Below are 13,208 nucleotides of genomic sequence, written 5' to 3'. Positions count from 1 at the left end.
ATTTGTTGAATTCGTTATGACGGATTTTATCTGTTATTCTTTGTTGAATTCAATAACGATTTAATCTGTTATTACAGATTTATTCGTTATAACGAATTTAATCTGTTATTACAGATTTGTTGAAATGTTATAAGAATTTAATCTGTTATTACAGAAATTCGTTAAATATTCTTGATGTAAAAATTAGAAACAGATTCATCAAAGCAACACAATTTAATTTGTCAAGAAGAGTTCTTACACATCTATCAATTATTACAATGATTTGTTTAACAATATAATTTATACGGAAGCCCATTTAGGACCTATCAAAAAGTATTTTTGCATATTGACCGTGTATATCCATATTTATTATATTATATAAATACTAATTTCCCAAATTTAATTTTAATTTGTATATAACATGTTTACATTGAATAGTCGTAAATAAGTTGAATGTTAATTTGTTATTATTTAGAATATTATTCAGAGGAAATTGTTTCATAATAAATTTTAACCCATATCATAACAATTTGCAAGATTGAATTCGTTATAACACAGATTTTATCTGTTATTACAGATTAAGTCGTTTACACTTGCAGAATAAATGCATTGATAAATTATAAATACCTGTCTATAAGATAAGATACAATCTGACATGTCATGCTTGTTTACATTTTTTTATAACGAAACACCGTCAAATCACTGTTATTACAGATGAAATTTGCTTAGTATTACTGTATTCCCGAAAAATATTCACAGATATCCTTGTAATTTTTTTTTGTATTATCAGCCTCATAGTTCTTCACTATATCTTTTAAATTTTCTTCACCTACAACTTGCTACCTTCCATGTTTGTCTGAAGCGAAAGTGAAAACGAGGCAGCTCTGCGAATTATTCGCTTTCAGCGGTTTATTAAAAAAAAGTACTTCATACACCAATCTTTCACAAAGTTATATAATATAACATATTAAAATCGTTATACCGAATTCAATTAATCTGTTATAACAAATTAAATTCGTTATAACGAATTTAATGAATCTGTTATAACAAATTAAATACGTTATAACGAATTCAATGAATATGTTATAACAAATTAAATTCGTTAAAACGAATTCAATAAATCTGTTATAACAAATTAAATTCGTTATAACGAATTCTTAAAATCGTTATAACGAATTCCAAAATATTTTTTGATAGGTCCTAAATGGGCTTCCGTAAATTTATATTTTAATTGAGCCATCAGAGTCTTTTTTTGATAAGTTTAGGTAGTGAGATTCTGAATTCCCCTGTTAAGTACCTGTCCACTTGAATTGTATGTACATATTATATAAAAGCTCCCCTTCCCTCTCAAAAATACATCTTTTTTTTTTGTTCTAGAATTTAAAATTTTTTAGACGGAATCCTTTTGAATGTTGACCACCTTCTCTATATCCATCAAATTTAGAGGTATGCCCTCTGATTACACAAAATGACACTTGTAAATATCATTTGTAACACCCTTAAGCTATTCCCTGCTTGTCATAAAAAAGTGAGTCCTTCGTACTTGGTATAAGAAAGACGCCTGAGTGTACGCGACTCAAGGTTTTAAGTGAATTCAATGACTATTTAAGAAGTGAAGGACATTTCTATCATTTTCGTGTACGTTTTCAAGAGTTGTAGGATATTATACAGGAAAAACCACTTATAGACCAGTTAAAACTGGTGAGAAATATAATTGCGCACTCCATGTACATGTAACATGTTCTTTAGGCTTTAATAAAAAGAAATCATGGATTCGTATCGCTTGTTTAAACTGTTTGGTTGTTGGAGATGAATTTAATTTTTACATTCTTATATAAAGTCAGCATTATTAAATGTCATGAAATATTTTTTTAAGACATTTCTCTATAAATTATATCAATTGACTTCACTTATTACATTTTTTTCTTCTTATATGTCTGTGTATTTCATAATTGGTTTATTTTCTAATCTGAGCCCTACAGATTCAGTTTTGGAATTCGGATTTCCTCGCAGATTACATTTTATTAAATTGAATAGCAAACTGAGCTCGGTCACTTTCTTTGTTAGAGAGTCATTGGGTGTAGTATGCTTTCACAAAAAAAGTTAGTCACGGACGAATTTAGCTTTTTCCTTCCTTCCGGTTTCTTTAGGTAATATAGTGAGACAATGGACTTATGAGTGCAGACTCAAAAGGTAATTTAAAATATTATTCACATTGTATCTTGTTTAAACCTTGTGGAATTTTGATTTTGTTTCTTTTTTTTCGAAACGTTTAAATAAAAAAAATAATTCTTTTCAAATGTAAATGACACTAGTTCAAACGATTCAAATGTAGTTTAGAAAGGTGGCCTAAAATTTATTTCAGTCTTCTGAACTTTACCTACAAAGAAACATTCTTTGTATTTTTAATTTAAATCTGTCCACTCTTCAGACTAAAATAATTAAAAATCAAGAACATGTACCATTTAGATAGGATCGTTGATCTCGAGTTTTTGTAGCTGAATTGTATTTTTATTCCAAATTTGCTTTCACTGTCAACTTTCATACTCACAATTGCATTTTAAATCAATTTTTTTTATCTTTAGACGAAAAGTATTTTTACTTATTAATTTGTCGCATATTTTAAACTGCAATTTAACATGTTGATACTTTTTGTTTCTTTAGTACAGATTCGAAGAGGAATGAGCAACACAAAATCACGCTTTCTTCGAAAGAAAATATGAATGAAGATTATGTAAGTACCACTGTAAAATGTTTTCATAAAAAAGCAAATGTGCACAACAGCAAACTAGCAAATAAGCAAGAACTTTAAAAACATGAATATATGTGACATGTAACAAGTATCTTTATCTATTGAAAACTGACTTTTTCATTCGTTATGCAGTCAACTCTTTCATTTATAACTAGAGGTACAGTGTACTTCGAGAATTGAGCTCTCTGAATGATACCACCGCCTCCCATATGATTATAAAGGTCATGTTTTGCTCTGGGAGACCAGATATAAGTTTTAGATGGAAAAAGGAATAGGAAGTGCACAATGATATTATGTAATTTAAATAAATTGAAAGTTTAATTAAATTTTATTCAGTGGAATAAGAAGAGTTGCGGGTTAAGGATGGGTACTCTACAATATTAAAGATAGAATGGCAGTGCCAATGTGTTGCCATGGGAAACTCAAACAATGTGTCCGATCAAAAAGTAAAAATCAGAGGTGCACGCGGATGACACTTAGATTCTCTGAGAGTCTCGTTCAGGTAGTTTCACCCTCCTATGATGTCATAGGTTTTTACAAACACTGTTATTAAATTAAATGCATACTCAATAGAACAATATATTCTGGAAGAATGATTTTCCATAAGTGTAATGATAAATAATTTCAATCTAAATTTAATTTATTGATTCCCTGTGTTTTGATTGGATGAGAACAAATTCAAGAAAAAAGAAAGTTTACACATCGATGAATTTTTCAATCAGAACTACTTTCTTTACCTAGTTTCTAGGCTGTTGTAAAAACAATGAAAACAAATACTTCTAGTTCGTTTTAGCGAAATTATGATTACAAGAAACTTGAAATAAAAAAAAAGCAAAACAGGAAATAAACAGGACTGAGAGACGGGAATATTATGAACATGTCACTGTCGGATCACGAGTGTGAATTTTTAAAAAATCGCTGATCATGCTGTCATTTTCTCGACGTTCCATATCAGTTCAGTTGGTATCGTTGTGATATGGAAAAGAAACGTACCTCAGATTCTTGCCTTATCAGCATCAAATTCATATATTTACATCCTATAGATGCCATATTCTCCCTAACTCTTTGAACGAACCATAGCAAATCGGGGACGTCGTCGGTATGCAACTTTCGCTATGAGCGTTGTCGTTAATGTCAACATGGCCATGGTCAAGGACGAATTATTCTGGAGAATACGCGTATTAATGATATTTGTTGACTTAAACAACATTCAATGAGTTTTTATAAGTTTATTTATTGATTGTTTTGACAATTTAAGTTGGATTTTATCGATATTCATCTTGTATACGCCTACGCCGTACAAAATAACGGAAAATTCGTTAATAAGGCCATTCCAAGTTTTTTCTATGTTTAGCGTTAGCGTGCGCCTTGGTTTTTGACACCCCATATAAGAAAACACACACAACATCAGGAGTCCTGAAATTGATTTATTTAGTCGAATTTTTTTAATTTTGTCAATTTCTCCAGATAATTATGTACAGTAAAGTTATATTGGGTGTATTTCAAGCATTTAATCCCTTGTTTTTGCTTAGAATATATATTTCTTCTATTAACGCAGTTTAGTTAGATCAAATCATTTGAAGGGCGTCATTTTTATGACTTTTAAGCCTGTGTTTTATGTTTTGGCTTGTGTGTTTTTTGCGACTAGGTAGGTAGTTTTCAGAAAGATGGGTGGACGCTAAACAGAGAAAAACGTTGGAAAGGCCTTATAAGCATTAAACATTGTGACATTCACAATTCAAAAGTATCTTTTATGTAGCAAATACTGTAAACCAACTTTTATTCGCGAACCAGTCCTTATAGTACATTTGTCTATTAAAAACGGATGACAAAAGGCTTGATCGCGAAAATTAATCGTCGCGAACTAGTTTATCCCTGGTTAATCGCGAAATAAAGTCGTCGCGAATAAAAGTTGGTTTACAGTATTTAGGAACTTTCAGCATCAGAATTATGCATTTTAATATGTTTTTACATAATATTTATGATACTGTAAACATATTATGTACAATTTTTATGTTGACATATATGCTTCTGTTTATTTACGTCTCCCATCTTGAATGATATGGCGACCTATACATTTTTGGCAATAATTGGTTAATTTAAACTTTATTGAATGAAATTTTTGTACTTTTAACCATTAATATCGTGAGGGTGGAAAGACCTTAAATTTCATTCAGTTGTATAAGAAGAGTTACAGATTAGAGATAAGTTACATAGAGGTAACAGACGGACATCCCAATCACTATTTACCCTCCAACTTTTACAGTGGGGATATAAACAGTTTAAATGTGTAGTTATCAATGATCCGTAAAATATCTACTTGGTTTTCTTTCTTTTTTCTGATTTGATCGGTTTTTTTGTTCAATGCATAGAGCTCAAAGTGATGGAGACAAGTACACAAGGGATAGTTACTCTTACAAGGCACCTAACCCTAACTCAGGGTTTCCCAGGGATCCGTGTTTTATACAATGTTCAACACTTTGTATTATTTAGTAATTTTTTCTCTCTCTCTACGTGTCTCTCTCTCTTTCTCTCTCTCTCTCTCTCTCCCTCTCTCTCTCTCTCTCTCTCTTCATTATCTTATTGTTTATTATGATTACAATAGGTTGAAATCCAGGATGAATATCCGCGCCCAGCATTTGTAGCCTTACAAGACTGGAAAGATAGACCATATGAATCTCTGGTAAGTGTTGTGTCAGTTATGTTTGTTTATGATTACATGCCTTCAGAAGCCAAATATTTCTCCTTTTTATTATTGACTAAAACTTTTAAATTATCAATTCATTGAAACTATTCTTTTTTAATGCGCACTTCTAAAGAACATTTTGATACATCAGAAGACATTAATGCAGCATTAAGACCTTGAAAACTACACATTTCTTCTTTGACAGAATAGCTTTATTTGTTTGTTGTCAAAGGTAAAATTAGACTATATTTTGTTTAAACGTATGATTACTTTATGGCAACAATAAACGACCACAATTGTCCATGACTATAAATTACAATGTCATGATGATAAACCATTCACGATGATGAAAATTATGAAAGAGGAAAATGAATCTACTTAAATTAAGGTCATAATGATATAACATGACCTTATGTCAATTCTATAAATACATTCAACATCCCCGAAAACAATACATTTGTCATAATATGAATATTCATTTCTGTATGAATATTTGCGTATAAAAAGTAAAAAAAAATCAAATACTGTATGCTTACTTAAAAAATTGGGCTTCATATTTAAGCGGCTTTGGTGAGGACAATTCATGAATACCGCTAAAAAATCAGTTATCTATACACGGCACGGATATACATGTATGTAGCGCTAATTCATGATAACGCCAATAGCTCCATACCAATTTAATGCTCTAATATTTGAATAGGCAAATTTTTGTACACGTACAGTATATAGTAAGTACACTTAAAAAGTAATGCAATGAATATTGGAAAGAAAGTTTAGGTTTTAACATGTAAAATAAACACAATTATATAGTAGAGTCAAAATAGTATATGCAATAAGCTTAAATATAAATAAAGTATCATTTATTTAAATCGACTACCATTACTACAATTTTCGAAAAGGACGTTTAACAACAAATCATTTTATTTCTTATCCTTAAAAATGTTACACTTTGCTCATGATGTCATTTATTGTTCTAATATTGGTCAAATCTTTTCGAAGTTGCATTTACACGAACCTTAGCAAAAATCTTCCATGAATGATTGACAATATATGTCTAAAACATGACTTTTTAAACCCTCTTTGATGTAGCCTATAATATGTTTATTTAATTGTGAATTTTTTTATGAAAGAAAAGGGAAGAAATCGGCAGATATGACATGGTAAGTATATTTAGTGAATTGTTAAATGCTTACTCTATTGACTGCTTTTGTAAAATAATTTTTGAAATAATTTTATCATATTATGGGAGATCAAAAAGTTCGCGAGCTTTCTCTATATTTTAAAAACGACAATTCAGATCCGAATGAAATTTGACACAAATAGTCCATGCATGTTCTATAAATAGCATAAGTAATTAAATCTTGTGACATCAGAATGTGAAAATCACGTCAATATAGAGGTCACATTTGGCAAAAAAATGGTTGACTCGGTCTTTATCGATCATTGAAGGGCTGTAAAGATAAACATGTATCTTTGAAAATCCTTTGCAGTAGTACATAGTAAATTTTACGCGGTTTATGAAGACAAAATATTTCTATGAGTTAATTTATTAATCGGATTTGTTGTTTTAGTGAAGGGAGGGAGGTGTTTAAAGATAATGTCTTTGTTCTGCTCCCCCTTGAAATCAAGCTGGGAAGGAATGTGTTTTTAATTAAGAATATTATATATGAAAGATCACCAATTTACAATACGCGAAAAAGTTGAATATCTTCACAATGATATAATTATTAAATTCCTAAAAAATCTTTTACTTTAGACTTTAAACATATCAGATATGATAAAAAAGAGCCACCCATAGTTTATCCACATTGAATCAACGACCCTCCAAAGATAGCTGCAGAGGACTCGGCTTAGGATGGTCAGCATGCTTATTTTGGAAAATGACTTCCTTATCCACGCATATTATCGCCTTAATTTGTCTTTTAGACAAATAGCTAGATTGTTTTTTTTAGAAATAAAAACAACTTGCATACTGTAAATCACTTTTTATTCATGAGAACTTGATTTTCGCGTATTTACGCAACAGTATGCTCGCGAAAATTTAATTTTCGCGTATAATAGTTTTCCTAAAGATTATAAAAAGCAATAGCCATAATTCGTGAAAATTTTGTCTCGCTAATCAAGAGTCAAAGACTATCTCGCGAAAATAAGGTGTCGTGAAAATTTAATGATTTACAGTAGTAAGAAATATAAGAGTCGGAAAAATTTTTAAGCTTCTGTGGATGAATGCTACAAAACATGATCGCCTAGATAACGTGTTTTGGGCATCCCTAACAAAAACATACTATAGTAAACTATAGTAAATTATAGTTTACTATACTTTACTATAGTTAACTATAGTACCAAAGTTAAAACTTTGGAACTTTGATTTACTATGGTGAAAACTTTGGAACTTTGATTTACTATACATGTAGTAATAACCTTGGTACTTTGATTTACTATAGTAAAAACTTTGGAACTTTGATTTACTATGGTGTAAATTTTGGAACTTTGATTTACCATAGTAAACTATAGTTAACTATAGCTTACTGTAGTTTACTATAGTATTTTTTGTAAGGGATGGGCAGATTGGTTGCAGATGAGCGTAAAAATCAAAGAGGACCTCTTTTTAGCAAATTCAACACTAAAACACAATATAAAAGATTTGTAAGTTATTTAATTAGTTCACAAACACTTTGATCACCCCTCGTTTTTTATTGTAATAATTAATCATTTTAGGCATGATATTTAAATGCATGTTCACGTAAATTTTGCTCCATACTGATATATGTTTTATATTAATATTAATTGTTAATTTTTATTCTTGAATGTATCTTCTCATTTTTTCTGCTTTATACATAGTGCATATTCATGATTTTTGTTTTTAAAAGCTCCGACAAAACCATGAAAAATCCAATCACAAGGAAAGAAATTGTGTTGTCGTTGGCGATGAAACTGAAAAACATAAGAAACCCAGTGTGTCTATCAAAACAATCATTGTCATTATCACCAGTATTTGCCTCATTGGAGGTTTTGTGACGATGGCATCATTTTTTGCTGTTAAGCAGAATAGCAATTATGGTGAGTTACATGCTCGTACATGCAGTAGGGAGGCAGGGTTTATCCCCCCTCTTTTTAAGACACAAAGTAATATACTATTAAAAAAAATACACATTATAGGCCAGTTGACCCTTCCTTCCAATGTTTTTGGTGCACTTTAGTCAAATTTAGGGGTAACGTAGGATTTTTGACTAAAGTAAAGGTTATTAAAAGAATTTTCCAAGAACCTATCTCCCAACACCGCTCCCATTCCACCTTTTAATGGAATACTGATAGTCAAAACAAAACAAATATATTAGAGTTAATATTATATTACTCATTTTCTTGTTATATCTTTGTGTAATAGGGAACACTATAATTGTACAAGAGGATCAGAGGAAAAATATTGGTGAGTTTTTTTCCGAATTTATTTTGAATAACTGAAGTCTCGCTATATAGACTTAAAATGGCCATGTTTTTACGATTTCGAATAAGTATTGAACATACAAGTACGTGTACTCTGTGTTTTTTAAAATGTTGAATTACATTTTTATATTTTTTTTAAAGAACTAAACCAGTCATTGCAACAGCAAACAAGCCGTTTAAGAAGTATAATCGGTAAGTATTTAATCACTTTTCTTATTTTCTTTCAGTATTTTTCATATAAAATCAGGTCTTATTTTCAAAAAAAATTCCCCTTGGGGGTCCGGGTTAGAATAGGTCCTCAGTACACCCTTGCTTGTCGTAAAGGGCGACTAAATGGGGCGATCCTTCGGATGAGACCATATAAACCGAGGCCCCGCAAGTGTGGCACGATAAAGATCCCTCCCTGCTCAAAGGCCGTAAGTGCCGAGCATAGGCCTAAATTTGCAGCACTTCACCGGCAATGGTGACGTCTCCATATTAGTGAAATATTTTGGAGAGGGACGTTAAACAGTACACAATCAATCAATCAATCAAAAAAAAAATAAACTAATTATAGAAAACAATAAATTTCATGCTTCTCTCGTTAAACACAGACCCCCCATAAATGAACAACAATTATTCACAGATGAGCTTTCATTTAGTATAAAAAAATATTTGAACGGTTTATATTCATGAAGACCTATGTCTCTCAAATAGAACATTTCAAAAAATGAATTTCGGGCATCTGTCATGAAATTCAATTTTGTTTAACTTTTCTTATTATCGGTTGAACGAATTCTCTTTCATACTTTTAAACAATAGTGGCTTTTTATTATTATAACACTTAATATGTTTACATTATTTACATAAATTATATTGAATGTGTTTTTTAGAGACTCCTCACACATGGTCTTCGAATGGAAAGTCCATTTACATATTATTTCAGAGAAGAATGACTTGGATACAGTCTCAGGTGACTAAAAGATTGTTCAATTTTAAGGCGCTGGACATCAATTTCACTACACTAATAGGACATTTGTAACAAATCGTATATTTTTACGAGTAAAAAAAAAAATTTCGACTCGCGCATGAAATAAATTTGATATGTACATCCATAAAATTCTGTGTCATGAAATATTTTGAATTTTTCTCTTATGTGTATAGGATTGGTGTTCTGGCATTGGTGGAAAATTAGCAGAAGTGGAAACAGAAGAAGAGAATAATTTTATTGTGAACAACTCTTTGAGTGTGACCAACACCATTGGAGGTACACTGTACTCTTTTTGACATTGCAATGAAACAACTTTATTGGTTTTTGAAAGACAGTTTAAAGTAAATTATTTTTTCTGATTTATTTGGATTTTTAATCGTAAGAGCTGTATTGCTGACATGTCTCATACGAATTGTTAGTCCGTCATTTTTTAAAACTCTAAAATTCCACCTTATCCAATGATTAAACAAGTTCTACATGTTTACTATAGTTATATTGTCTTTAATCGTAACATAAACCGATGAACAAACTTGCATTGATGATACATCTAAGGATGCACACTGCATGTATGCTTACACACCTGTTGCCTCAGTTTTGCTAAAATTGTCAAATACGCTTTAAGTAACAGTCTTGAGACTGTGATTTGTCAATAAAGCTGAACGCGACTTGTAAAAGACATGCACCGTTTTTGATATTACTATCTACGATATCAGCATCAAGGTATACTCTTCAAATTCGTTTCACGTAGAGTGTAACTGTTTTATTGTCACGGGTATGGCGTGAAATAGCGACCTGTGTTCCTCCAGATTTTTTTGCATTCCCTTTGTACACATTTTTTTGCATTTACATGTATTTGCTCATTGTATATTGCACTGACCTGCGTAACTATTATATGTTTCTTCGGTATTTTTCTTTCTTGCATTAGAAGAAGTATACAGTAATTTTTTTGTCTTACTGAGTAATGTATTACATGTACATGTACTATAGCATACGTCCGTCTACAACGGTGACGACTAGTTACACAGAGCAGTGACTAAGTGAGCCGCTTTATCGTTATATATAGGGGCCCTCAGATAAAGCGAGAGTCCTATCGATTATTGCAAAAACATTCCTTTTACGAATAATGTTCAGCTTTAAGAATGGCATTTTGCGTATGTTTCCTTTATTTATTATCTCTAGAATATAAGAGGGTCCGTGTTTCATGGCCAGTTTACAGATTTGCATTGCTTTACAAAAGTGCTAGTGCTTTAAGAAAATCCTAAATATTAAGAATCAATAAATTGGTTAACCAATTTATCAATTTTTATATATGTATTTGTTTATTCATTTCTTGATTTTATTTATTTATACAGGTGTATGGGCAGGGGGAACAGATATAGAAACAGAGGGTGTTTGGAAATGGGCATCTACAAACACAAATATAACATTTTTTGCCTGGACAGATGGTGAACCAAATAATCTACTCCAACTTGAAAATTGTTTGGAACTTGGATCGGCGTGGAATGATGTTTATTGTGAAAACAGGAGAAGATTTCTATGTGAATTTTTGCAGAGTTGATAAATAGATGACTTTTTATCTAGAAAAAATACGTTTGACAGTTCTTTTATCTGTTTTTTAAAGTACATATTATACCCTGTTCACATATTTGTCCCGTTTGCCTAGTTTTAAGTGTAAAATTATTTGCATTAGTTTATCCCCCAATAGCGCATTCAAACTTGCAAGTGCCATGGCACTGCTTCTGCTCGAATTTTACTTAATATTTCTTTGTACTTTGTTTTATTTTTATGTTTTATATCTATCAAGACAAATAAAAAGAGACAATAATAATAAAATTTTCATATTTTCTTTTAAATAAATACTGACAAAAAAGAAACACAGAATGAAACGTATGTTAGAGGCATAATATGCTCTAGTTCCTTTATAAATAAAAAAAGCGAATGGATTGAAAGAAAAATGTAAATAAAAAGATAAATTATTTGAATTATTTGAATAGCATAAATAAACTAGTGCTAATTGTAACGGGGACCGTTACAGATGTTCCCCAAACGCTCCCGAACTCCCTTTTGGTGCCATATTCCCTGTAATCTCTATTTTAAGAAATACTTTATGGAATTTGGACTAATCAAGGTCTTCCCAGAAAAATACAAAATATATTTAAAAATAGGCATTGCGTGTTCATGTTCGTAACGATATTATCTTGTCTAACTATCTAAAATTTTAATATACTTAATATCAAAGCATTTAATCCAAAAGTATTAAAAAATACACTCATTTTGCATAATGACTACACCTTCTTGTAGGAGTTCTTTATATTTATCTTTGTTCTAAATTCCATCCTGTTTGGTTGGAAAACAAAGGAGTTATAGCCATTTGAAGTTTCAGCCAATCAGATTGCAGCAACATGCATGCGCGTGATTTCATAAATTTTTATCTTTGTTGTATTGAAGGATATCTAAATGAATGGCTATATTTTAAAATTCCAAACATTTCGTAAAAAAACAAAGGAGATATAGCCATTTAAAATTTCAGCCAATCAGATTGCAGCACACGTGCATGCGCGTGATTTCATGAATTTTTTTCTATATCATATTTTAGGATATCCTACTGCATGACTATGTTTTAAAATTCAAAGCATTTCGTAAAAAAGCAAAGGAGATATAGCCATTGAAATTTTCAGCCAAAGATTGCAGCAATGCGCATGCTTTCAAAAATTTTTATATATCATGCTGTAGATCTTCATAATGTAGGACTATGTTCAAAATTTCAAAAGATTATGACAAGAAACAAGAAAGATATTGAGACTTTAGTCTCAGCCAATAGAGCATAATATGCTATTTTGACCATGCCATCTTGTCTATACTACTAATATATCCTTACATTATGAGTTTCAAAAAAATTCATCAAAAAAAAGAAAAGTTACAGCAATATCCATTATATTGGTCATTTCATGTGTTGCACGTGCGCGCTCTTGCAAGCACGTGCGCGCAAAATGACCTTCGTTCGGCAAATCTACATAACATGTCTACTGACCCTAAAAACATTTTACCTTAGTCGGATGTGTAGTTTACAAGATCACTCGTTTTTCCCAGGAAGAAGAAAAATAATAATAATAATAATAAGAAACAGAGTAAAAACAATATGTTCCCCAACTTCGTTTGGGGAACATAATAAGATATATTACCTAACACGTTTACTTAGGAATTAAGGACATAATATACCTTCACATACATATGCACATGTAAATTAAAATACATATCTTTTACAAGTATAGAGTATAATCTTTTAGGATAATTTATTACAAACAAATTAAATATAAATTGAATTTTCATAAAAAAAAATGTGTACCGTATTAAAATTTGTAAACAACTTAAAACAA

The 13,208-nt window shown here is 30.7% G+C and overlaps 1 protein-coding gene across 1 annotated transcript; it reads left to right on the top strand.

Moving 5' to 3' along the window:
• The first annotated feature begins 1,652 nt into the window (after positions 1–1,652).
• Positions 1,653–11,551, top strand: LOC134276007 (C-type lectin domain family 4 member C-like). Its single transcript, XM_062758279.1, has 11 exons — positions 1,653–1,680; positions 1,993–2,172; positions 2,649–2,713; positions 5,337–5,414; positions 6,548–6,577; positions 8,288–8,477; positions 8,803–8,844; positions 9,003–9,053; positions 9,734–9,813; positions 10,005–10,107; positions 11,184–11,551. The coding sequence occupies exons 2-11, from the start codon at positions 2,154–2,156 to the stop codon at positions 11,387–11,389; spliced, it is 864 nt and encodes a 287-aa protein (XP_062614263.1). The 5' UTR covers positions 1,653–1,680; positions 1,993–2,153; the 3' UTR covers positions 11,390–11,551.
• The last annotated feature ends 1,657 nt before the right edge of the window (positions 11,552–13,208 follow it).

Source organism: Saccostrea cucullata, unplaced genomic scaffold (assembly GCF_032062105.1).
Source record: "Saccostrea cucullata isolate Sc308-1 unplaced genomic scaffold, CSIRO_AGI_Scuc_v1 ctg7257, whole genome shotgun sequence".
NCBI lineage: Eukaryota > Metazoa > Mollusca > Bivalvia > Ostreida > Ostreidae > Saccostrea > Saccostrea cuccullata.
Note: the sequence above shows the minus strand (reverse complement) of the source record. Positions and strands in the feature narration are given on the sequence as shown.